This window comes from Hordeum vulgare, chromosome 6H (genome assembly GCF_904849725.1).
Source record: "Hordeum vulgare subsp. vulgare chromosome 6H, MorexV3_pseudomolecules_assembly, whole genome shotgun sequence".
Classification (NCBI taxonomy): domain Eukaryota; kingdom Viridiplantae; phylum Streptophyta; class Magnoliopsida; order Poales; family Poaceae; genus Hordeum; species Hordeum vulgare.
Window position 1 is genome coordinate 117,098,629 of NC_058523.1, and position 26,528 is coordinate 117,125,156.

Consider the following 26,528-nt stretch of genomic DNA (forward strand, 5'->3'; position numbering starts at 1 on the left):
TTTGTCAACCGAGTAATTCTTCCTTCCACCATACATTTCAAATTTTGTTTAGTACATTTTGTTCAACTTTCATTTGTACGCACAAAAGTTGTACTCGTAAGGTTTGGTTTCTTCCTAGCTCCAAAAAGAAGGGTGTCTTTTTATCAACCCAAGTTTACAATGCACATGAACTAGTTGAAGTTTGCAAAAGCCAGCTCTTCCCTTTTCTTTTGAAACTACTGCGTCCTCCATCTTCACCCTGCCAGAAGACAAGTTGTCATATGTCTCCTGATCAGCCGTTCCTCCACCATTTCATGTCGCCGTACCCTCCTTATGTGCTTGCCTTCTTCAACTGTAGCATATTTTGTTGTGTTTCCAAGATTGCACCTCGACTATCTCTTTTTATGCAGAGGGTTTTCATTTTGCACAACATAATGTCCAAACATTACACCCCCCAACTTTAGTCAGAAGTTATATTTCCATTTTCTCAACCGTTGGATCCCACACGGTCAATCTGGAATTGCAGCAACAATCTGTCACAAAAAAAATGCCAAGCCCTGGACAAAAACATTAGCATAATACGCCTAAAGCCATCACACATCACTACATAGGAATAGGTTTTAACGGCAATAATAAAAACAACTCTGCATAATCCTGCATTCTCATGGTCAAAGGATATTATGTCCCAGCCAAAATGATTCATACAAATGATTGACTTCGGAATTTGGAATTGTACTTGGCTAGGAAGTTTTTTTAATAAGCCAAGCTAGGAAGTTTTGTTCCCCCTATGCATTTTTATATATGCAACCTTTGCTAAGAGGAAGTGATATATATCAGTCTCTTTTAGAGATAGAACAAACAGAATAAGTTCACATTTTATCACAGGCAGATAATTGGTAATAAACGATGAACCAGATAAACAAATAAACATAACAAAGTTGTTCTTAGCAGTTTAACATCGAAAGATCAACGACAAAAACTTGAATATAAATGGCATGACCATTGAGGCAAAGAGCACCACATATACAAGAAAAGATGATCAGGGCACCAAGAATGCTCTCAACTTTTATATACTCCCGCTTGTTCTTGAGAAATTACCGTTTTACAAAGGTGCACTATCGGGACCCGGGATCCAAGGTGTACAAGAAAAGATGACAAGGGCAGGAAGAATGCTCTCAACTTTTATTTACTCCCGCTTGTTCTTGAGAAATTATCGTTTTACAAAGGTGCAGTGTCGGGACCAAGAATCTAAGGCATGCAAATCTAGCTATAGAGATACAAGAAGCCGCCGCGGCCATGGTGACGCACTCGAACCACATGGCCACGCACGGGATGGTGATCCTTCCATGGCGCAAGCGCAGTTCGTGCTGGAGCGCAGCCTCCCGGCCATCCTCCAGCCGGCCTCAAGGCCTCCGCCGCTGGCCAGTACCTACCCGCAGAGTCGAGGCCGATGCTCCAGCTTCCTCGATTGGACCTGAAGGACAGGGGGGCCTGGCCGCATCCTGGAGGTTATTGAGCCTGTTGCTGGAGAACGGCGTCGCCCGCAGCGTCCCCTGGCACGGCAGGCGCACCCAGCGTCATTGCGCGGCTCATGGAGCTCGACGCGCTGTTGTACGGCGCCGCGGACGAGGGGGACGGGCAGCACATCTCGGGACCCCTCGCCGGCGCGTACTTGGAGCAGGACCGCACATCTCAGGCCTCCTCGTCGGTATGTACTTGGAGCAGGAGCACGTCGCCGCGGCGGCCATGAGAGCCGGAGCGCGCATCTCGTGGCTCACAGAGTGCGGCGGGGATAGAGAAAGAATGATGAAGAATCCGCATGTCCGTCCCAAATAGGTCCTTCACGTCGGGTTCACAGGCCGTGTCCGCTTGTCCGTCCGTTTCCGTCTGTCCGTTTGGGGCGTTTGAAGACCCAAACGGAAAAAAAACAGACAAAATTTTGGTCTTTGCGTTGGAGTTCCCCTAAGGACCTGTTTTTTTTAGGGAGTCTAGGATTTTGTTATGCTAGTAAGCGAAGTTGATTAGCTAAATGCAAGTGTACCATTTGTACTGACAAACAAATAAACAAGTTTAGCATAGTGAACATGTTCTTGACTGGATAACGTAGACAAATATGAATTGCAAGAAACTGGAAAATAAAAAAAGACTAAGTTCAACGGAATGACTATGAATAAGATAGGCATAAAGAATGACTATGAATATGATAGGCATAAAGAACCAGATAAGGATCTTTTTTTTTGGAGGGAGTCAGGATCTGTTATGCTATTGGAAAAGATTTATTAACCAATTGCAAGTGTACCATTTCGACTGACGAACCAGATAGACAAAGCATGGTAAACACGTTCTTGAGTGTGCAACATAGAAAGAGATGAATACTAAGAATTTGAATAATGAAAACATACTAAGTTCAACGGTATAACCATGCATATAATAGGCATAAAATACCAGAGAAGTACTTTCAATGAACAGTGGATATAACAAGGATCTGCATTCTAAGGAGTTTAAGAAAATCCATTCTTATTAGTTGGACAACTAACACTAAGCCTTGAAGGATGATGCCAATAAACGGAGAAAGTATGGTAAATCTGTTCTTAACAGTTCGATATGAAAAAAGATGGATACCAAGAACTTGAATAAGGAAAACATACATCAGAGCAGTGGCAGAGCTTCGGCTGGGAGAACTTAGCCCCCCACCTCCCCAGCCCATGAAGTTTTTTCCAAACAGCTACTAGTAAAAATGGCCCATATACCCAGTAATCCAAGCGCAAATCTCATTTTGTTTGCCCCCCACCCAGAAGTGCAGCCCAAGCTACACCATTGCATCAGATATCTATGGATAGGAGAAATGCTCTGAGGTTATATATACTCCCTCTAGTTCTTGAAAAGTCATCGTTTCAGATTTCAAACTTTGCCTGGCTAATTTTTCTAACATATAGATTAGATATGTGAAACCACGTGCATGTTATCTATATTTTAAAAATAGCTGCAGTTAATCTTTTCAAACTTTCAAAACCTATATTTTGCAATATAATTAGATTGGATATGTGAAAACAATACATGTATGCAAACAGGTTGTCTCATTAAGTGTTTTGAAAGAACTATAGTTTCAGAAAATATATAATGAAAATAAGAAGTCAAAGTTGTTGAACCGTTATGGGCTGTCTGGGCCATCTCACTTAAGCCCACAGGGCCCAGCCCTTGAGAAGACCTAGAAGGTGGAGCTCCCAGTCCCTCCCGTGAGAGTCAGCAGCCACAACACCACACGGGAGCAACCAGGAAAAGCTTGTCCCATCGCGAGGTAGTCCTTCCCCCTTCCCGTTTCTACATGGTATCAGAGGCCAGCGACAGCAGGGCCTGAGGAGACGGCGGCGGCGGCCGGCGCGGCGGCGGCGGATCTGGGAGGCGCGGCATGGCTGCGCAAGAGATGCGGCTCGTTGGCTGCGCGGCGGGAAGAAGGAGAGGTGGAGCTGCTGCGCGGCAGAGGAAGGAGGAGGCAGCTGAGGAGCTGCTTGGTCTCCTCGAGAGTGGAGCTTTTCCAAAGATCTTGTACCTCTTGCTGCGGCTGCTGCTTGCTCCTCAGTGTGACGCGCTGTGGTGCTGCGGGAGGAGAAGAGGAGAACGGTAGTGGAGAAGGGCAGCTCCTTGTTGTACTGCTGTGTGAGCTGGAGAACTGCTGCGGGGGTTGGCTGCTGTTGGAGGCCAAGATCCTCTGAAACTGCTGCTGTTTGCAGAGGAAGGAGGAAGAGAACTGCTGCTGTTTGAAGGAGGAAGAGAACTGCTGCTGGAGGAAGCGGCTGTGGTTGCTGCTTGCACTTGGGTGCTGCTGCTAGCCAGGGGGTGTAAAGGGACCAACTGTGCAGCTGTAGGGCTGTGCTGCTGAGGGCTGCTGTTGCTGGTTACCGGATCGGAGATGGCTGAACCAAATGCGCTTGCTGCGGCTTTTGAGAAGCTCGCTAAGATCCTCGCAGAGTCCAACTCTGGGGCCATCGTTCCTCGACACGAAGTGGCTCAGAAGCTCGAAATGTCACCCTTGGACATAAAGCTGGAGAGGGCCACAAATTACTTGAGTTGGTCCAGGAGGGCATTGCTGGCTGTAGAACAGAAGGAACTTGATGGGCACTTATTGGGTACGATTGATCCAGGAGACAAGAATACCACGGAGGGAAAAAGGTGAAAGGTCATAAACTCTATGCTCGTTGGCTGGTTGTTGAACTCAGTGGTGCCCTCAATTGGACGCACTGTGGAGGGACTATCCACGTCCGCTGAGATATGGAAGACCCTCTCCATCCAATACTCAGGCAAGGGTAATTTCATGCTAATCGCTCAGATTGAGGGGAAGATCAGTCGGTTGCGCCAAGGTGACGACATGTCAGTGATGGCCTATGTGGCAGAGCTGCAGGCTTTGTGGGCAGAGCAAGATAATTGTGATCCTTTGGAACTATATGATGCAGCTTGTATCGAGTCAGGGCGCAAGTGGATTGCACGCAGGCGTGTGCTGAAACTGTTGGAAGGGCTCAGAGGTTGCTTTCATGAAAGGGGGGCATCCTTGTTGCACCAACCTCTCCTGCCAACTATTGAGGAGACCAATGCAGCAATGTCTCAAGAGGAGGTGAGGCTATCTCTTGAGCATGCAGACGTGAAGGTTGTGCCGGCTTTGACATTTGCAGTCACTGAGCGCATGGAGTGGAAAGATCCTAACAAATGTCATATCTGTAGGGAGGTAGGTCCAACTCGTGGCAGAGGCAGGGGATACAACAGAGGAGGAACTGGCAGAGGCAGGCAGGCTAGAGGCAGAGGTGTATACATAGGGACCTCAGGGGGTCAACCTTCTTGGGGCAGAGGTGGCCACTCAGGAAACCCAGGGGGGCAGAGTGCACATATGGTAGTTGAAGGGGACACTGTGAAATCAAAGGGCGAGGCAGTTGACGAATCTACCTATGGAGAATTTGCTCATTGGGCCTCCACTGATGAAGGTAATCCGACAAAGGCATCTCTTACTCCTAATATGGATGCTCCTGAGTGGGTCCTAGACTCTGGAGCATCTAAGCATGTTGCGGGTAATTCCTGTGTGTTTTGAGTCTTACAATAAGCATCCTCCTACTCACAAGGGCACTATTCAAACTGTCGATGGTACTGTTAGGAAGTATTAGTATTAGTCTAGGAATCCTTATTAGTCTATGTTTACTTTCCTTGCACCTCAAGTCATGTATAATATATATATGCCCCTTGGGCCTTCAATAAAGATAAGTTGCTTTCCTAACATGGTATTAGAGCTTAGGGTTTTTTTTTTCGGGCGCCGCAATTCGCCCTCCCGATCCAATCTCGCGCGTCGCCGCTGCTTTTCTTGCGTGGTCGCCGCTGCTTTCTCAGGGTGCAGCCATCTGGTCAAGCCCTCATGCGGATCCGCTCGCAGGATGACCCAGCAACCCGGTTTCCTCTGGTTCGAGTCGTTCTCCGCCTCCAGCCGTCGTCGCTGCCGCCTCCAGCCGCCGCCGCCTCATCCCGCTGGATCTCGCGCCCCCAGCCGCCGCCAGATCCCGCCGCCTCCCTCCTTATTTCATGCCCGCATGGCGGCATGGATCCAGATCGACCCGGGCATCCAGGTCAACGCCCGCCGCCCCGTTCAGGCTTCATCAACCAGCCCGTGCATCTACTACTGCATCTACTACTGTGGCTCTGTTGGATCGATGTGCCGCTCGGCTTCTACATGCTCGCTGTTGGAGCCACGGGCCGCCTCCTGGGACTCTCGACAGTCGTCCGTGTTCATCCCTTCCAGATCGACCCGCCTTCATCTATGAGGTCGCCACCCTTCATGCGGCCGTCGGGATGCTGCCTGCCTCGAGCAAGGACGTGGCGCCCTCCTGCAGCTGTTGCCGTTCCGCCTCCAGTTGCGTCCCGAGCGTATGTCTCTTCCTCGTGGACGTGCACGAGTCTCTTCCCGGAGCAGCTGGTAGCGTGCTTGCTGCTCTGCGTGCTCCTCTGTCTGCTTCCGCATGCACGCCATGCTGTCCGCTGGTGCTAGCTACCACTTGCTACAACGTGGTGTACGCTACCTGTTGCTAGCTGCTTACGTGTTGCTACTGCTAGCTACTTCCTGCTGCTACTACTCTGTTGTTTTGGCCTCTCTGTCATTTTCCGCTGCGTCCACCAAATTCGTCGATGTTTTGTGTTATCACGTCATGCGAGTCCACCATACCTTTGTCCGTCGGCCTTTTCTTTGGTCCTGATCCTTTCTATGCAACTTTTGTGGCCTATTTGCCCTTGTTGTTTTCTATAGGATTTCCTGGACTTCTTTTGCATTGTCAATCTATGTTCATCGTGCCTTAACTGCCGAGCTTCTTTTGCCGTCGGTTGTCGTGGACTATGATTTTCCACGCAATGCTTTATTCTCTTGATGTGCCATCTTCTTTTGACAACCCATCTTCTCTTGATACTTATCTTGTATCTTCAAGTGATGCGGTGTCTACCTCTGATGTGCCATCTCTCCGTTATCTCCTTCGGCGACTCGACAATTTTTGAAGACTCTTCATGCTATGACGACACTCTCAAGACGCGGATTTGGATTATCATTTTTTTTTAGTATTACACTTCTTCAAATGCAATGCTATTGCATACGCTTTGCATTTGAGGGGGGGGGGGTGTTAGGAAGTATTAGTATTAGTCTAGGAGTCCTTATTAGTCTATGTTTACTTTCCTTGCACCTCAAGTCATGTGTAATATATATATGCCCCTTGGGCCTTCAATAAAGATAAGTTGCTTTCCTAACAGGTACAAATCAGCCTGTCATAGGGGTTGGCACAGTCAAGTGCACTTCAACTATCTCGCTATCGTCAGTTTTACATGTGCCAGCTTTTCCTGTCAATTTGGTCTCTTTCAGTGCTCTCATTGATCAAATAGACTGTCGTGTGATCCTTGACAAGTTCGGTTGCTTGATTCAGGAGCGCCAGACGAGCCAGACGGTTGGGACTGGCACCAGGTGTAAGGAGCTCTGGTACATGGACCAGGAGGTGCAGCCGGACTTGATGTATGCTGCGACCATGGAGGACAAGGAGAAGCAGGCGATGATCCATCACTGCAGGATGGGGCACGTATCTTTTGATAAGATGAGTAGAATATTTCCGGATGTTATGTGTGGAATAGGCAAGGGCAAGTTGACATGTGATGTTTGCGAATATGCAAAACACACACGAGCCTCATATGTGAGTAAGGGGCTTAGGAGCATATCTCCCTTTATGCTTATTCATTCGGATGTATGGACTAGCCCAGTAGTGTCAATGAATGGAAAGAAGTATTTTGTTACCTTCATCGACTGCTATTCTCGTATGACTTGGATTTACTTGATGCGTCACAAAGATGAGGTGTTTAGTTGTTTTCAGAACTTCCATGCTCTTGTAAAGAACCAGTTTCAGGTGCAGGTCAAGGTGCTTAGGACTGACAATGGCACAGAGTATGTCAACAACAATTTTTAGGGCTTTCATGGCTGGCCAAGGGATTCTTCATCAAACTTCATGTCCGGACACCCCCCCTCAGAATGGAGTGGCCGAAAGGAAGAATCGTCATATTCTTGAGGTTGCTCGGTCGTTGATGTTTACCATGAATGTGCCTAAGTTCTTGTGGGATGAAGCAGTTATGGCAGCTACATACCTGATCAACCGTACACCTTCCAGGATACTAGGCACGAAATCTCCCTCTGAGTTGCTCGTTGGAGATAACAAGATTGTTGTCCCCCCAAAGCTGTTTTGGCAGTACCTGTTTTGTTCGTGATCACCGACCATCTGTTGGCAAACTTGATCCTCGAGCAGTGAAGTGTATCTTTCTGGGATACTCTTCTAGTCAGCAGGGGTATAAATGTTGGTGTCCCTCTGAAAAATGCAGGTTTGTGAGTATGGATGTTACCTTCAGGGAGTCTGAGCCATTCTATGGCGAGCCGACTGATCTCAGTCTGCTGTTTGCAGAGCTTGACCACCTACACCCCATGCATGATGGACAAGAGGGGGAGAAGGAGGTGTCCCATACTCACAGTGATTCTGTCGGCATTAACACTGATAATGATGTGCAGGTTCGGGTCCAACCAACAATGGGTACAATTTCGGTTAGTACTCTCACTAATGATGATGTGCAGGTTCATGTCGAACCAAGTGTTGGTACACTTAAGATTGGTGCTCTCCAGGTTCCTGTTCGAGATCGATGGCAGACGAATACCCTAGTGTACTCTCGACGGCCACCACAAGTGCAGGGGGAGCAGCAAGGCAATGAGGCAAGAGTACATGGGGAACAGCAAGGCAGTGAGGCAACAGTACATGGGGAGCAGCAAGACAGTGGGGCAAGCTCATCTGACACGGTGGAGCTGCCCATTGTGTTGCGAAAGGCTACACGTGAAGCAGCAAGGGTGAAGTAGCAAGGAAGGCTCTACCAAAGGATGATGCTTGTGATTGACCTTGATATTGGCAATTTTGTGTCTTATAAGGATTTGTCACCTTCATACAAGGCGTTTGTTGCATCCCTTCAAACTGTGTCAATCCCAAAGGATTGGAAGGCTGCAAAGCAAGATCCGAAGTGGCGCAAAGCGATGATAGAAGAGTTGGAAGCACTGAGGAAAAACAAGACATGGGTGCTAACCACATTGCCGGCAGAAAAGAAAGCAGTGAGTTGTAAGTGGATCTATACAGTGAAGCAGAATCCTGAGGGTAAGGTGGAACGGTATAAGGCCAGATTGGTCGCCAGAGGATATAGTCAAACTAATGGAATTGATTATGATGAGACATTTGGCCCGTGGCAAAGATGAACACGGTTAGGATATTGGTCTCTTGTGCTGCAAACTTTGGGTGGAAGTTGCATCAATTAGATGTCAAGAATGCCTTCTTACATGGTGAGTTGCAGGAAGAAGTGTACATGGAGATACCACCAGGTTTTGGTACTTCAGAGACCACGGGGAAGGTATGCAGGCTGAAGAAATCCTTGTATGGATTGAAGCAATCACCGCGGGCATGGTTTGATAGGTTCAGACGTGCTATCTGTGGTATGGGGTATGGTCAGTGTAACGATGACCACACGATGTTCTACAGACACTCTGATCGGAAAACCACCATTCTTGTTGTTTATGTAGATGACATTATTATCACGGGAGATGATAATGAGGAAATAGAGAGATTAAAGGGTTGTCTGAGCAAGGAGTTTGAGGTAAAGGATCTAGGCAACCTAAAATATTTCCTTGGCATTGAAGTGGCTCGGACAGAGAAGGGAATCTCTATGTGCCAATGAAAACATACCTTGGATCTCTTGAGTGACATGGGCATGATGGGATGTCGTGTTGCCCCTACTCCGATTGAACAAAATCATCAAGTGACAGCACAATCAGGAGATCTAGTGAATAAGGAAAACTATCAGAAATTGGTTGGAGATTATTGTACTTGTGTCATACCAGGCCTGACAATATGTATGTTGTGGGGGTGGTAAGCAGATACATGCATGAACCAAGGAGTGGGCACCTTGATATCGTGCACAGAATCCTGAGATACTTAAAGGGGACTCCGGGTAAAGGGTTGTGGTTTGGGAAGAGTGGACACCTTGAGGTGGATGGCTATAGTGACTCTGATTAGGCTAGTTGTCAAGATGATAGAAGATCAACTTCTGGCTACTGTGTGTTTGTGGGAGGAAATTTGGTGTCATGGAGAAGCAAGAAACAACCTGTTGTATCTAGATCAACGGCAGAAGCTGAGTATAGAGCTTTATCTCAAGGATTGTGTGAGATGCTCTGGGTGAAGCACGTACTGAGCGAGTTGAAACTTCTAAGGAAGGGGCCCTTGAAGGTGTGGTGTGACAATCAGTCCGCTATAGCCATTGCTAATAATCCAGTTCAACATGACACGACAAAACATGTGGAAATCGATCACTTCTTCATTAAGGAGAAGCTTGATGCTGGGATCATCAGTCTTACTCATGTCAGCTCTGGGCAGCAGTTTGCACATTGCTTGACAAAGGGACTGGGAACAAACGACTGTAACTTGGCATGTGACAAGATGGGAATGCTAGATATCTACCACCCATCTTGAGAGGGAGTGTTGAACCGTTATGGGCTGTCTAGCCCATCTCACTTAAGCCCACAGGGGCCAGCATTTGAGAAGACCTAGAAGGTGGAGCTCCCAGTCCCTCCCGTGAGAGTCAGCCGCCACAGCAGCCACAACACCACACGGGAGCAACCAGGAAAAGCTTGACCCATCGCGAGGTAGTCCTTCCCCCTTCCCGTTTCTACAAAAGTTGTATTTGGAGACTTTTCAAGAACTGGAGGGAGTATATTCGGTTATCATTATTGAGAATAAGGTCTTAATCCAATAACATGTTTTATCAACATATAAGTAAATCTGTGAAATCATTACATGATCCGGCTAAGTATCAAGGAAAAACTATGTTCTTTTCAGGTAAATAACTAATATTTAAGGTTGAAAGATAAATGATGAACTAGACAAATAAATAAAGCCATATAAAATCTGCTATTAACAATTCAACATACCGAAAAAGGCTTCAGCCCCGCTTTATATATGAAGCGAAGATCACCAATCATACCGATACAAACGCACGCCACCACAACACATACACACACACCCAAGGCATGATACACAAACGCTGAGTGCAGCAGCAGCACCCCAATCTACGAGGAGATGAAGCCGCATACAATGATTTGTGGACTCCAAGACGGCGCCTTCAGGAAGGATATGACACCGGAGCGCCACCACCGCCCGATCCAAGGATCAGAGTTTCCCCTGAAGCAACATGATGGACTCCAAGACGGCGCCTTCAAGAAGGAAACGAGCTTCGCCGCAGCCGGACTGTCCAAAAAAAGAACAGGTTTTCACCCCGACCAACACTCACCGCCACTGAACGCCACACCCCAGCTGCCGCGCCGCCCACACTGCCATGTCCACCGGGCAACACCAAGCCATGGGGTCTACCCAAATGCATCGCGCTACCACCACCAGGGCCGCCGCCCCGGCATCCTAGACCTAGGCACCACCTGACCCGAGACCCGCCACAACCCTAACCGAAGAGACGAGCGGAAAGGCCCCGCCTTTCGCACCCCTGGATGGCCCCAAGTGCCGAGACCCAATAGGCCGGTAGGAACTAGCCTCCATCGCCCCATCCTGCAGCCCCGAGCACAAGACGAGCTCGATCCTGCCGCCGGGCGCGAGACGAGCGATGGGCCGCAGCTGGGAAAGGGCCAACCCTTGGACTGAAGAATTGTCCGGACGACGAGGAGATGGGGCGAAGGTCGAAACGGTCTGACCGCAGACGAGCCGACGCCGGAGTAAAGCCGGCCGTCGCCGCGGGCAGTGTCGTCGAGTCACCGTGTAGCGGCCACGCCTCCAGGAGGCCACCGCCATGTGTCGGGCCTCCGCGTGCCGCCGCCCACGGCCGGAGCAACAGCCACGCCAAGCCATTGCCCCGCCCACGCCGCCCACCCGAATCCCAGCGCCAAATCCAAGACGAACCCATCGGAAAATGCAAGATCCGCCCAGCACGTACCGTCGCCACCACCACCAAGCCGCCGAGGCGCCGGTCACCTCACTGCCAACACCGCCGCCCGCGAACGCAAGACCGAGGCACCCTCAGCCCGTGCCGCCCGTTGGCCGCCTGCCAGGGAGATCATCCGAGCCAGATCTGGGCCGGGGACGACCACCGCCGCCACCACGCACAGGCATGCCCAGCCACACCCTGACGCATAACCGCCCACGCCGCCACACCTGGACGCCCCCGACCGGTTGCCTCGGTCACCGACGCGCCACGTCACCCTGCAGAGCCGTGCGCCTCCGCTCGATGCAGCTGTGCCGCGCCAACCCACCGCAAGGAAGGGGAAAGAGGCCCCGCCCCCACCGACGCCGGCCGGGCTTTGCCTAGCGGCACGTGCCGACGGCGGCGAGGGAGGAAGAGGGGAGGGGGAGTAGGGGCTGGAGGCGCCAGGGTTCGCCTCCCCGCTCGCGGGAGCGGGCGAGACGAGAACGGGAGAGACCCATTAGCCATTTTTCTCCTACTGCCACACAGTCACAATTCAACATAGAAAAGATGAATAACAAGAATTTGAACAATGGACAGGTTTTCAATGGTATGATCAAGGATACGATAGGCACAAAGCACAACAAGTACAATCAATGAGCAGTCAATATAAGGACACGGTATTTTATTCTTAGGCAATCTCAGAATTTGTATTGCTAGTGTGCAGGATTGACTAATCAAATGCAAGTGTATCATGTTTTTTCTTTCTGTTTTATGCATATCAGCTCAGATAAGACAACATTGCCGCTTAAATAAATAGAGCACCACAAGTACATCAAATAGATTAAATGAAAGGAGTACAAAGGATGCTCTCAGGTTATATAATCCCTTCTTCTGGTTCTTAAGAAGTCACCGATACAGAAATAGGTGCAGTAAATTTCTGAAACTTTGAGTATCTTAAATTTTAAATTCCAACTCAATTTTTTAAATATATGTATGCACACGTCAAAACCATATGTGCAGGAAAGAATGCTCTCAGGTTATATAGTCCCTTCTTTTGGTTCTTAAAAAGTCATCAATATAGAAATAGGTGCAGTAAATTTCTGAAAATTTGAGTAGCTAAAATTTTAAATTCAAACTCAGTTTTAAAAAATATATGTAGATTGGATACGTCAAAACCATATGTGTGTTAGAGTTATAATACAAGTCATGTACCCTTTTGTATTTATCCCAATATATAAGAGGTTTTCCTGCATATAGTCCATAACCTGTACATGTATATATATCGGCCTATGGCCTCATGGGAAGATAAGTTGCTTTCCTAACATGGTATTAGAGCTTAGGTTCTTTTTGCACGCGCAACTCGTGTTTTTTCCGATCTAGCTTTCCCACCGCTGGTACCGGCCCTCGTCCCGCACGTGGAGGAGCTCCAGCCGCGTCTCTACAATCTCCCGACGCGTCGCTTCAATCCCGGGTCGAGGCGGCTCTCGCCAGATCGCATCTTCGATCCAGTGCACGCCACCGGACCGATCTGCAGGGTCGTCCCGCGCCTGCCAGATCCGCTCCTCCACGCGTCGCCCCGCGTCCGCCCGCTTCAGTCGCCGCCGCCCTTCCTCGCTCTGCCGCGCGTCGCCCCGCGTCGCCAGGACCGCTTCAGTCGCCGCCGCCCTTCCTCGCTCTGCCGCGCGTCGCCCCGCGTCGCCAGGACCGATCCAGTGCCCCGGGACCCTGTTGTGTTGTCCGTTGACCGCGACCCTGGCCTGATCTGCTCTATTCGACGCGGTCTCCACTACCGACGGGGCCCCCAGGCCGAGTCTCGCCTTCTGCTGTCGACGCGGTTTCCTCCCGTTGACTGATTTCTTTCCAAAAAAAAAAAAAAAGTCTACTGGCTATGTTGTTGTTCCTCGTTGTCCGGTGATCTTTGATGGCACTAACTACACCGAGTTCATTGGCTTCATGCGCATTCACATGCGTGGCATCCGCCTATGGGGTTTTCTTTCCGGCGAGGTCTGTTGTCCGCCATGTCCGGTTCCTCCCGTGGCTCCCACTCCGCCGACCCCACCGGCTCTTCCTGCGGATGCTTCTCAGGCCGCAAAGGATGCGACTAAGCTTGCTGATGAGGCCGCTGTGAGTGCTTATGATGAGAAGGTCTTGGCTTATGAGGAGGCTCTTCAGCTGTATCATGGTGCTCTGTCCGTTTACACCCAGTGGCTTGATGATGATGCTCGTGCTGCCGCTGTTCTCACTGCTAGTGTTCTGCCTCAGTGTGCTTCTGAGTTTCTGGGCCTTCCTACTGTATTTGAGATGTGGACCCGCCTTCGTCAGCGCTATGAGCCCTCTGGTGATGCCTTATACCTCTCTATGGTCCGTCAGGAGCATGCTCTTCAGCAGGGTGACTCTACTGTTGATGACTTCTATGCACAAAGTTCTGCTATCTGGCGCCAGCTTGATTCTCTTCGCAGTGCTGGTTGTCGTACTTGCCCCTGTTGCCAGGCTGTCCAGGCCGACTTGGAGTTTCATCGCGTCTACGAGTTCCTGTCTCGGCTCCGTAAGGAGTTTGAGCCCCGGCGTGCTCAGTTGTTTGCTCGTGGCCGTATTTCTCTCATGGAGGCGCTTTCTGAGGTTCGTGCTGAGGAGACTCGCTTACGTGGTGCTGGTTTGCTGGAGGTTCCCTCGGTGCTCGCTGCTCGGACTTTTTCTATGCCACCTGCTGCACCGACCCCTTCTCGCTCGAGTGATCCGCCGCTCTTGCCCACTCCTTCTGGCGGCTCAGCTCGCCCCCGTCCACATTGTAACTACTGCAACAATGATGGTCATATTGAGCCCCACTGCTACACGAAGAAGAAACACTTGCGCAAGGCGCGGTCATCATCTACAGCGACTTCGTCATCTACCTCGACAGCTTCAGCCATCGCTTTGACTGAGCAGGATATTCTGAGACTTAAGCGTCTGCTCGCTGCTTCAGGTTCTTCCTCAACGGGTACTGCTGGTTCTATGACTGAGGCTTCCCGCACTGAGCAACCACCTTCTTCACAGTCAGGTACATCCCCATGGGTTCTGGACTCTGGAGCTTCCTTTCATATGACTTCTAATTCTTCCACTCTGTCCTCTCTTCGTTCGCTTGATTCTCCTGTTCATGTCCTCACCGCTGATGGTATTCCCCTTCATGTCGTTAGTAGAGGCACTCTTACCACTCCTTCTTATTCTGTTCCTGATGTTGCTCATGTTCCTCGACTTACCATGAATTTGTTTTCCGCTGCTCAACTTGCTGATTCTGGTTGTCGTGTCATCCTTGATCTTGACTCTTGTTCTGTCCAGGACCGTCGCACGCACACTCTGGTTGGGGCTGGCCCTCGCCGCCGTGATTCTGAGGGTCTTTGGGAGGTGGACTGGCTTCATGTTCCTTCCTCTGCCCATTCTCTCGCCAGTTCTTCCGCTTTGGTCGCCTCGGCTACTGGTTCTTTCCAGCAGTGGCATCATCGACTTGGTCATCTGTGTGGTTCTCGTTTGACGTCGTTAGTTCGTCGAGGTCTTCTGGGGTCTGTCTCAGGAGATGCCTCCTTAAAGTGTCAGGGTTGTCGTCTTGGCAAGCAGATTCAGTTACCATATCCACATAGTGAGTCAGTGTCTAAGCGTCCTTTTGATTTAGTCCATTCCGATGTATGGGGTCCGGCTCCCTTCGATTCGAAAGGGGGTCATAAATACTATATTATTTTCATAGATGACTTCTCTCGTTACACATGGCTTTATTTCATGACTTCTCGTAGTGAGGTGTTGTCCATTTATAAGCGTTTTGCTGCCATGGTTCATACTCAGTTCTCTTCTCCCATTCGTGTGTTTCGTGCTGACTCCGCTGGCGAGTATATCTCTAAGATGTTGCGTGGTGTTCTTGCTGAGCAAGGGACTCTCTCTCAATTCTCTTGTCCTGGTGCTCATGCTCAGAATGGCGTGGCTGAGCGCAAGCATCGCCATCTTCTTGAGACGGCTCGTGCATTGATGATTGCTGCCTCTCTCCCGCCGCATTTTTGGGCTGAGGCCGTCTCCACCTCCACCTATCTCATCAATTTCCAGCCTTCCGCTGCTCTACAGGGTGGTGTTCCTTTCGAGTGTCTTTTTGATCGGTCTCCCGATTATTCGACGCTTCGCTTGTTTGGTTGTGTTTGCTATGTTCTTCTTGCCCCCCGCGAACGCACCAAACTGACCGCTCAGTCTGTTGAGTGTGTCTTCTTAGGCTATAGTGATGAGCATAAGGGCTATCGTTGTTGGGATCCTATCGGTCGTCGGATACGTATCTCTCGGGATGTGACTTTTGATGAGTCTCGTCCCTTCTACCCACGCCCATCTTCCTCGACTTTTTCAGTAGAGGATATCTCTTTTCTCACTTTTCCTGACACGCCTATCACACTCGTCGAGCCTTTGCCTACTCATTCCGCTCCCTCTGCTTCTCCACCTCCCGTCGATTTGTCGCCACCATCTTCCACGGTCTCCTCGTCTAGCATGTCACCGGATTCTACACCTTCATCTCCGGTGACTTCTTTGTCGCCACTCTCCGATTCTACTTTAGCGATTCCTCCTTCCATTGTTCCATCTTTTCCTCAGTGTTACACTCGTCGTTCACGTTCTGTGGATGCTTCTCTGGATGTGTCGTCATCCTCGTCTCAGCCTACTTATGGCTTGCGTTCTCGTCCTCGTCCGCCTGTTGATCGCTTAGGCTTTTCCACCGCTGGAGCTGCTGTTCTTGAGCCGACTACTTATCATCAGGCTGTTGTTCATCCTGAATGGCAGTTTGCGATGGCTGAGGAGATTGCTGCTCTTGAACGCACAAGTACGTGGATCTTGTTTCCCTTCCTCCTGGAGTCCGCCGTCCCATCACTTGTAAGTGGGTCTACAAGGTAAAGACTCGATCCGATGGTTCTCTTGAGCGTCACAAAGCTCGTCTTGTGGCTCGTGGTTTTCAGCAAGAGCATGGTCGTGATTATGACGAGACTTTTTGCTCCTGTGGCTCATATGACCACTGTTCGTACACTTCTTGCCGTGGCCTCTACACGCCACTGGTCTATCTCTCAGCTTGATGTTAAGAATGCTTTTCTTAATGGTGAGCTGCGTGAGGAGGTGTACATGCAACCTCCACCTGGGTATTCTGTTCCTGATGGCATGGTATGCCGTCTTCGTCGCTCTCTCTATGGCCTTAAGCAAGCCCCCCGAGCCTGGTTTGAGCGTTTTGCCTCTGTGGTGACTGCCGCTGGTTTTTCACCCAGTGTTCATGATCCAGCATTATTTATTCACCTTTCTCCTCGTGGTCGGACTATTCTTCTTCTTTATGTTGATGACATGGTCATCACTGGGGATGACCCTGAGTATATTGCCTTTGTCAAGGCTCGTCTTAGTGAGCAGTTCCTTATGTCTGATCTTGGACCTCTTCGCTACTTTCTTGGGATTGAAGTCTCTTCTACCTCTGATGGCTTTTTTATATCCCAGGAAAAGTATATCCAGGATCTTCTTGCTCGTGCTGCTCTTACTGATGAGCGCATTGTTGAGACTCCTATGGAGCTCAATGTTCACCTCTCTGCTACTGATGGTGATCCCCTGCCTGACCCGACGCGCTATCGTCATCTTGTTGGCAGTCTTGTTTATCTAGCTGTCACTCGTCCGGATATTTCTTATCCGGTTCATATTCTGAGTCAGTTTGTCTCTACTCCCACATCGGTTCACTATAGTCATCTCCTCCGTGTTCTCCGATATCTTCGGGGCACAATCTCTCATCGTTTATTCTTTCCTCGCTCCAGTTCTTTACAGCTTCAGGCCTATTCGGATGCTACGTGGGCTAGTGATCCTTCAGATCGCCGTTCACTTTCTGCTTACTGTGTTTTTCTTGGTGGTTCTCTCATTGCCTGGAAGAAGAAGAAACAGATTGCCGTTTCCCGTTCGAGTGCAGAGGCTGAGTTGCGAGCGATGGCTCTTTTGACGGCAGAGGTGACTTGGTTACGGTGGTTACTTCAGGATTTTGGTGTTTCTGTCACTACACCGACTCTGCTCTTATCTGACAGTACAGGTGCTATTAGCATTGCGCGCGATCCTGTGAAGCATGAGCTCACCAAGCATATTGGTGTTGATGCTTTCTATGTGCGCGCTGCTGTGCAGGATCAGGTTGTTGCTCTTCAGTATGTGCCTTCCGAGTTACAGTTGGCGGATTTCCTGACGAAGGCCCAGACTAGAGCACAACATGGCTTTTATCTCTCCAAACTCAGTGTTGTTCATCCACCATGAGTTTGAGGGGGGGTGTTAGAGTTATAATACAAGTCATGTACCCTTTTGTATTTATCCCAATATATAAGGGGTTTTCCTGCATATAGTCCATAACCTGTACATGTATATATATCGGCCTATGGCCTCATGGGAAGATAAGTTGCTTTCCTAACAATGTGTAGGTCTCATAACGTATTTTCAAAAAAGTATAATTTCAGAGAGCTCTATGAAAATATATGAAGAAGAAATATCTAGTGAAATCTAAGGAGTTAAAGTTGTATTTTGAAGACTTTCCAAGAACCGGAGGGAGTATATTCGGTTATCATTGAGCATAAGGTCTAATCTAACATGTTCTATCAGCATATAAGTAAATATCTGGAATTATTACATGAATTATTACATGATCCAGCTAAGTTTCAAGGAAAACTATGTTCTTTTCAGTAAAATCTAAGGCATGCAAATCTAGTTGTAGAGGATCATACAAGAGGTCGTGGCGGCTAGGGCAACGCGCTCGACACGCATGGCCGTGCACGGGATGGTGATCCTGCCATGACGCAGGTGCAGTTCGTGCTGGAGCGCGGCCTCCCGGCCATCCTCCACTCGGCCTCGAGGCCTCTGCCGCCAGCGAGTCCCTACCTACGGTGCCAAGGCCGGTGCTCCAGCTTCCTTCACTGGACCTTTAGGATAGGGGGCCCTGGCCGCATCCTGGAGGTTGCCGCACCTGTCGCTGGAGAACGGCGTCGCCCGCGGTGTCCCCTGGCATGGCAGACGCGCCCAGCGTCATCGCGCAGCTCATGGAACTCCATGCGCTACCACATGACCCGCGGACAGGCAGCACATCTCGGGACTCCTCATCGGCGCGTACTTGGAGCAAGAGCGCACATCTCGAGCCTCCTCGCCATCGCGTACTTGGAGCAGGAGCACGTCGCCGCAGCGGCCACGAGTCGAAGCGCACATCTCGCGGCTCACACAGTGCGGCGGGATAGAGAAAGAATGAGGAAGAATCCGCATGTCCCTCCCAAATAGGACCTTCAAGTTGAGTTCACAGGTCGTGTCTGCCTGTCCACCTGTTTTGGTCTATCTGTTTGAAGACCCGAACCGACAAAAAAAAAGACAAAATTTGGGTCTCTGCGTTGGAGTTGGAGTTGGCCTAAGGACCTGTTTTTTAGGGAGTTCGGGATTCTGTTATGCTAGTAGGCGAGGTTGATTAGCTAAATGCAATTGTACCATTTGTACCGACAAACAAATAAACAAGTTTAGCATAGTAAACATGTTCTTGACTGTATAACGTAGATAAATATGAATTGCAAGAAACTGAATAATAAAAAAAGACTAAATTCAATGGCATAAAGAACAAGATAAGGATCTTTTTTGAGGGAGTCTAAGGATCTGTTATGCTATTGGAAAAGATTTATTAACCAATTGCAAGTGTACCATTTCGACAGACAAAGCATAGTACACGTTCTTGAGTGTGCAACATAGAAAGAGATGAATACTAAGAATTTGAATAATGGAAACATACTAAGTTCAATGGTATGGCCATGCATCTAATAGGCATAAAATACCAAAGAAGTACTTTCAATGAACAGTGGATATAACAAGGATCTGCATTTTAAGGAGTTCAAGAAAATCCATTCTTATTGGTTGAACAACTAACACTAAGCCTTGAAGGATGGAGCTAATAAACGGACAAAGTATGGTAAATCTGTTCTTAACAGTTCAATATGGAAAAAGATCGATACCAAGAACTTGAATAAGGAAAACATACGTCAGAGCAGTGGCAGAGCTTCGGCTAGCCACCCCCCCCCCCCCCCTCCTCCCCAGCCCATGAAGTTTCTTCCAAATAGGTACTAGTAAAAATGGCCCATATACCCAGTAATCCAAGCCCAAATGTCATTTTGTTTGCCCCCCATCCAGAAGTGCAGCCCAAGCTACACCATCGCATCAGATATCTATGGATAGGAGAAATGCTCTGAGGTTATATATACTCCCTTTAGTTCCTGAAAAGTCATCGTTTCAGATTTCAAACTTCGTCTGACTAATTTTTTTAACATATAGATTAGATATGTGAAACCACGTGCAGGTTATCTATATTTTAGAAATGGCTGCAATTAATCTTTTCGAACTTTCAAAACCTATATTTTGCAATATAATTAGATTGGATATGTGAAAACAATACGTGTGTCCAAATAGCTTGTCTCATTAAGTATTTTGAAAGAAGTATAATTTCAGAGTTTCAGAAAATATATAACGAAAATAAGAAGTCAAAGTTGTATTTGGAGACTTTTCAAGAACTGGAGGGAGTATATTCGGTTATCATTATTGAGCATAAGGTGTTAATCCAATAACATGTTCTATCAACATGTAAGTAAATCTGTGAAATCATTACATGATCCGGCTAAGTATCAAGGAAAAAATATGTTATTTTCAGGTAAATAACTAATATTTAAGGTTGAAAGATAAACGATGAACTAGACAAATAAATAAAGCATATAAAATCTGCTATTAACAATTCAACATAGAAAAGATGAATAACAAGAATTTGAATAACGGATAGGCAAAAAGCACAACAAGTACAATCAATAAGCAGTCAACGTAAGGACACAGTATTTTATTCTTAGGTAATCTCAGAATTTGTATTGCTAGTGTGCAGGATTGATTAACCAAATGCAAGTGTATCATGTTTTTTCTTTCTGTTTTATGCATATCAGCTCAGATAACATAACACTGCCGCTTAAATAAATAGAGCACCACAAGTACATCAAATAGATTAATGAAAGGAGTACAAAGAATGCTCTCAGGTTATATACTCCCTTCTTTTGGTTCTTAAAAAGTCATCGATACAGAAATAGGTGCAGTAAATTTCTGAAACTTTGAGTAGCTTAAATTTTAAATTCCAACTCAATTTTTTAAATATATGTATGGACACGTCAAAACCATATGTGTAGGAAAGAATGCTCTCAGGTTATATAGTCCCTTCTTTTGGTTCTTAAAAAGTCATCAATATAGAAATAGGTGCAGTAAATTTCTGAAACTTTGAGTAGCTAAAATTTTAAATTCAAACTCATACTTTTAAAATATATGTAGATTGGATACATCAAAACCATATGTGCAGGTCTCATAAAGTATTTTCAAAAAAGTATATTTCGAGAGAGCTCTATGAAAATATACGAAGAAGAAATATCTAGAGAAAAATAAGGAGTTAAAAGTTGTATTTTGAAGACTTCTCAAGAACCGGAGGGAGTATATTCGGTTATCATCATTGAGCATAAGGTCTAATCTAATAAAATGTTCTATCAACCTATACGTAAATATCTGAAATCATTACATGATCCGGCTAAGTATCAAGGAAAAACTATTTTCTTTTCAGTAAAATAACCGATGACCTATATAAATCAATAAAGCAAAGGAAATATGTTATTAACAATTTAACATAGATAACACAGAATAGATGAATAACAAGAACTTTGACAAAGGACCTGCATATGGTGTTCATTGACTTGGAGAAGGCCTATGATAAGATAACGCGTAATGTTATGTGGTGGGCCTCAAAGAAACACAAAGTCCCAGCAAAGTACATTACCCTCATCAAGGACATGTACAATAATGTCGTGACAAGTGTTCGAACAAGTGATGGCGACACTGATGACCTCCCGACTAAGATAGGACTGCATTAGGGTCAGCTTTGAGCCATTATCTTTTTGCCTTGGTGATGGATGAGGTCACAAGGGATATACAAGGAGATATCCCATGGTGTATGCTCTTTGCGGACGACGTGGTGCTAGTCGATGATAATCGCACGGGGGTCAACGGGAAGTTGGAGTTATGGAGGCAAACCTTGGAATCGAAAGATTTTAGACTTAGTAGGACTAAAACTGAGTACATGAGGTGCGCTTTCAGTACTACTAGGCACGAGGAGGAGGAAGATGTTAGCCTTGATGGGTAGGTAGTGCCTCAGAAGGACACCTTTTGATATTTAGGGTCAATGTTGCAGAAGGATGGGGATATCGATGAAGATGTGACCCATTGAATTAAAGCCAGATGGGTGAAGTGGCGCCAAGCTTCTGGCATTCTCTGTGACAATAGAGTGCCACAAAAGCTAAAAGGCAAGTTCTATAGGACGGCGGTTCAACCCGCAATGTTGTATGGCGCTTAGTGTTGGGTGACTAAAAGGCGACATGTTGCAACAATTAGGTGTGGCGGAGATGTGCATGTTGATATGGATGTGTGACCACACAAGGAAGGACCGAATCCGGAATGATGATATACGAGATAGAGTTGGGATAGGGGACGATCTAAGAGAAGCTTGTCCAACATATGCAACGTAGGCCTCCAAAAGCCCCAGTGCATAGCGAACGGCTAAAGCGTGTTGATAATGTCAAAAGAGGTCGAGGTAGACCAAACTTGACATCGGAAGCGTCCGTAAAGAGAGATCTGTAGGATTGGAGCATCACCAAAGAACTAGCCATGGACAGGGGTGCGTGGAGGTGTGCTATCCATGTGCCAGAACCATGAGTTGGTCGCGAGATCTTATGGGTTTCACCTCTAGCCTACCCCAACTTGTTTGGGACTAAAGGCTTGGTTGTCATTGTTGTTGTACGATTGTGGAGACGATAGGCACAAAGCAGAGCAAGTACAATCAATGAGCAGTCAATATAACGACACATTATTATTCTAGGTAAGCTCAGAACTTGCATTGCTAGTGTGCAGGATTGATTAACCAAATGCAATTGTACCATGTTTTTTTCTGGTTTATTCATATTAGTTCAGATAAGATAGCATTGCCGCTTAAATAAATAGAGCACCTCAAGTACATTATTAAATGAAAGGAGTAGAAAGCATGCTCTCAGGTTATATACGCCCTTCTTCTAGTTCTTGAAAAGTAATCAATATAGAAATGTGTGCAGTAAATTTCTCAAACTTTGAGTGGATACAATTTTAAATTCAAACTCAAATTTTAATTATATGTAGATTGGATACATGAAAACCATATGTGTAGGTTGTCTCATAAAGTATTTTCAAACAAGTGTTAATTTTCAAAGAGTTTACGAAAATATACAGCGAAAAATAAGTAGTCAAAGTTGTATATTGAAGGCTTTCCAAGAACCGGAAGGGGTATATTCGGTTATCATTGAGCATAAGATCTAATCTAACAACATGTTCTATCAGCATATAAGTAAATATCTGGAATTATTACATGATCCAGCTAAGTTTCAAGGAAAAACTATGTTCTTTTCAGTAAAATAACTGATATTTAAGGTTGGAAGATAAATGATTAACAAAATAAATGACTAAAGCATTGAAAAACTGTTATTAACTATTAAGGTAAAGATGAATAACAATAATTTGAACATAGAACAGACTAATGCAATTGTATGATTATGGATATGATAGACACAAAGCACAACAAGTACAATCAATGAGCAGACGATATAAGGACACGCTAGTGTTTTAGTTAATCTCAGAATTTGTATTGCTAGTGTGCAGGATTGATTAACCAAATGCAAGTGTACCATGCTTTTTTTTCCCTCTGTTTTATGCATATCAGTTCAGATAAGATAGCATCGACGCTTAAATAAATATAACACCACAAGTGCACCAAATAGATTAAATGAAAGGAGTAGATAGAATGCTCTCAGGTTATATACTCCCTTATGGTTCTTGAAAAGTCATCAACATAGAAATATGTGCAGTTAATTCCTCAAACTTTGAGTAGCTAAAATTTTAAATTCAAACTCATTCTTTAATATATATAGATTTGATACATGAGAACCATATGTGTAGGTTGCCTCATAAAGTATTTTCACAAAAGTATAATTTCAAAGAGCTTTATGAAAATATATAAAGAAAAAATATCTAGCCAAAAATAAGCAACCAAAGTTGTATTTTGAAGACTTTTCAAGAACCCGAGGGAGTAAATTCGGTTATCATCATTGAGCATAAGGTCTAACCTAATAACATGTTCTACCAGCATATAAAATATCTGAAATCATTACATGAATCTGGCTATGTAACAAGGATAAAAAAATCTTTTCGGTAAAATAACTAATATATAAGTTTGGAAGATAAACAATGAACTAGATAATCCAAATAAAGCAAAGTGTATCTATCATTAACAATTTAACGTAGAAAAGATGCATAACAAGAACTTGAATAATTAAAAACAGACAAAATTCAACGGCATGACAATGAATACAATGGGCATAAAGCCCAAGTACTACCGATGAACAGTTGACATAAGGATCTGTGTATGTGTGTGTGTGTTTAGGGAGTCTAAGAATTTGTTATGTTAGTGGTCAAGATTGATTAACTAAATGCAAGTGTATCATTCCTACCAATGAACCAGGTAAACAAGTAAAAGATAATAAACATGTTCTCGACTGTTAAAACATAGAAAGGGATGAAAATAACGGAAACAGACTAAGTTCAATGGTATGACTATGAATATGTAGAAAGCACCAGAAGTATTATCAATGAACAGGGGATATAAAAAGGATCTTTTTTTTTATTTTTTGAGGGAGTCTAAAGATCTGTTATGCAAGTGACATTTTTTAAACTAACTGCAAGTGGACAAAATTGATTAACTTTGCAAGTGTAACATGCTTTACTGTTATATTCATATATCAGGTTCAGATATTTCGCACTAAATGCAAGTGTATCCTTTCTACCAACGAAACAGATAAACAAGTTTAGCATATTATAAACGTGTTCTTGACGGTTTATAACATAGAAACAGATGAATAGTAAAAACTTAAATAATGAAAACAGACACAATTTCAATGGTATGACTATGAATACGTATAAAGCACCAGAAGTATTATCAATGAACAGGTGATATAAAAAGGATCTGTATTTTTTTTCATTTTCCTTTTTTGAGGGAGTCTAAGGATCTGTTATGCAAGTGACATTTTTTAAACTAACTGCAATTGGGCAAAATTGATTAACTTGCAAGTGTAACATGTTTTACTGTTATATGCATATATCAGGTTCAGATATTTGGCACTAAATGCAAGTGTATCCTTTCTACCAACGAAACAGATAAACAAGTTTAGCATATTATAAACGTGTTTTTGACGGTTTAACATAGAAAAAGATGAATAGTAGGAACTTAACTAATGAAAACAGAGAAAGTTCAATGGTATGACTATGAATACCTATAAAGCACCAGAAGTATTATCAATGAACAGGGGATACCAAAAGGATCTATATTTTTTTTCCATTTTCGTTTTCTGAGGGAATCTAAGGATCTGTTATGCAAGTGAAAAATTTTAAACTAACTGCAAGTGGGCAAAATTGATTGACTTTGCAAGTGTAACATGCTTTACTGTTATATGCATAAATCAGGTTCAGATATTTGGCACTAAATGCAAGTGTATCCTTTCTACCAACGAAACAGATAAACAAGTTTAGCATAGTATAAACGTGTTCTTGACGGTTTATAACATAGAAAAAGATGAATAGTAAAAACAATAATGAAAACAGACTAAATTCAGTGGTACGACTATGAATACGTACGTATAAAGCACCAGAAGTATTATCAGTGAACAGGGGATATAAAAAGGATCTATATTTTTTTTTTTCATTTTCGTTTTTTGAGGGAGTCTAAGGATCTGTTATGCAAATGTAACATTTTTTAAACTAATTGCAAGAGGGCAAGATTGAATTGAATAACTAATTGCAAGTCTAACAAGTTTTACTGTTATATGCATATGTCAGGTTCAGATATTTGGCGATGAAATAAATACTAGAGCATCATGCCTAACCGATAGTAAAATGAGGGAAGTCACAGGGTTACCGAGGCAGGAGAGGGGCTTTACTTACGCGGCGGCGGTAGGAAGAGAATGTAGAGAGAAGGTCCCAGCAGCACCCCGACACTGAGAGCATATTGATGAGCCCCCAGTATCCCATTTGGGGGCCGTGGACGAGAACTTGCAGGCCAGACAGTAGATTTAGCAGAACAAGGGCAGCGTAGAAAGCTAAGAGGGGGATGGGGGGCTTCGCAAGGAAGAGAAAGCACATGTCCAAGAGGCCACCCAAGACCCCCAGGACGTTGGAAATCTCCCACAAGAGGGTGGTCGGGACGCTGGATATGAGCGCGAAGGCGCTCGAGAGGAGGTTAAATACCTGGAATCCCGAGTACAGCCGCCGGAAAATCCTTGTGATCCTGATCCTCGAACGGGCCATGGCTGCCTCCCGCCCACCGAGAGGAGGAAGACGGTCGTGCTGCCTTCCGCCCGCCGAGAGAAGGAAGACGGTCGTGCTGCCTTCCGTCCGACGAGACGATCGTGCAGGGCAGGAAGGGGGCGTGGGGATTGTAGGGAGATTAGGGCAAGGGGGGCGAAGATGAGCTCGAGAGATTAGGGCAAGGGGGGCGAAGATAAGAGAGATTAGGGCCGGCGATGCAGGAGCCGACGGTATAATTATGATTCTCATCTCACCGAGATCGACTCGAACTCGGATTCGTAGGTCGGTGATCGCCGGAATCTTGTATGTAAGTTTTCGAATTAATTCGAAATCCGGTGACTCGTACCTGGGATAATAAGCTGGCTAAAGGCTAGCGCCGCCGCAGCTGCTGCGCCTCCCCGCCGGCTCCTCCGGCATATCCTCCGGCGCCGCCGAATCTCGCCCCGCGGCCGCGGCCATGCCACCGCAGCTGCTGCGCCTCCCCGCCGGCTCCTCTGGCATATTCTCCTCGGACGCCGAATATCCCCGCGATGCAGCCGGCCCTCTCGTTGAGCGCCGCCTGCGGGCTCCTGCTCCTGGAGTGGAGTCTATGGCGACTGTCAGGAGCCAAGTGCGGCGCTGTCTGATTTTAA

At 46.2% G+C, this 26,528-nt stretch overlaps 1 protein-coding gene and 1 long non-coding RNA gene across 2 annotated transcripts; one reads left to right on the top strand and one right to left on the bottom strand.

Annotated features, from left to right (window-relative positions):
• Nucleotides 1-26,528, bottom strand: LOC123401062. Its single transcript, XR_006611023.1, has 2 exons — nt 26,243-26,528; nt 1-1,949 (listed from the first exon to the last, which is right to left on the bottom strand). It is a non-coding gene; the product is annotated as an uncharacterized LOC123401062 (long non-coding RNA).
• Nucleotides 3,343-7,284, top strand: LOC123401061. The gene is made up of 2 exons (XM_045094774.1): nt 3,343-4,952; nt 6,918-7,284. Exons 1-2 carry the CDS (start codon nt 4,169-4,171, stop codon nt 6,959-6,961), a joined length of 828 nt encoding a protein of 275 aa, XP_044950709.1. The 5' UTR covers nt 3,343-4,168; the 3' UTR covers nt 6,962-7,284.

Excerpts from the sequence above, each read along its gene's own strand:
- LOC123401061 (XM_045094774.1), top strand. The coding sequence starts at position 4,169 with ATGCTCGTTGGCTGGTTGTTGAACTCAGTGGTGCCCTCAATTGGACGC. Across the intron at positions 4,953-6,917 it reads TTGGGCCTCCACTGATGAAG|GAGCGCCAGACGAGCCAGAC; the intron begins GTAATCCGACAA and ends TGCTTGATTCAG.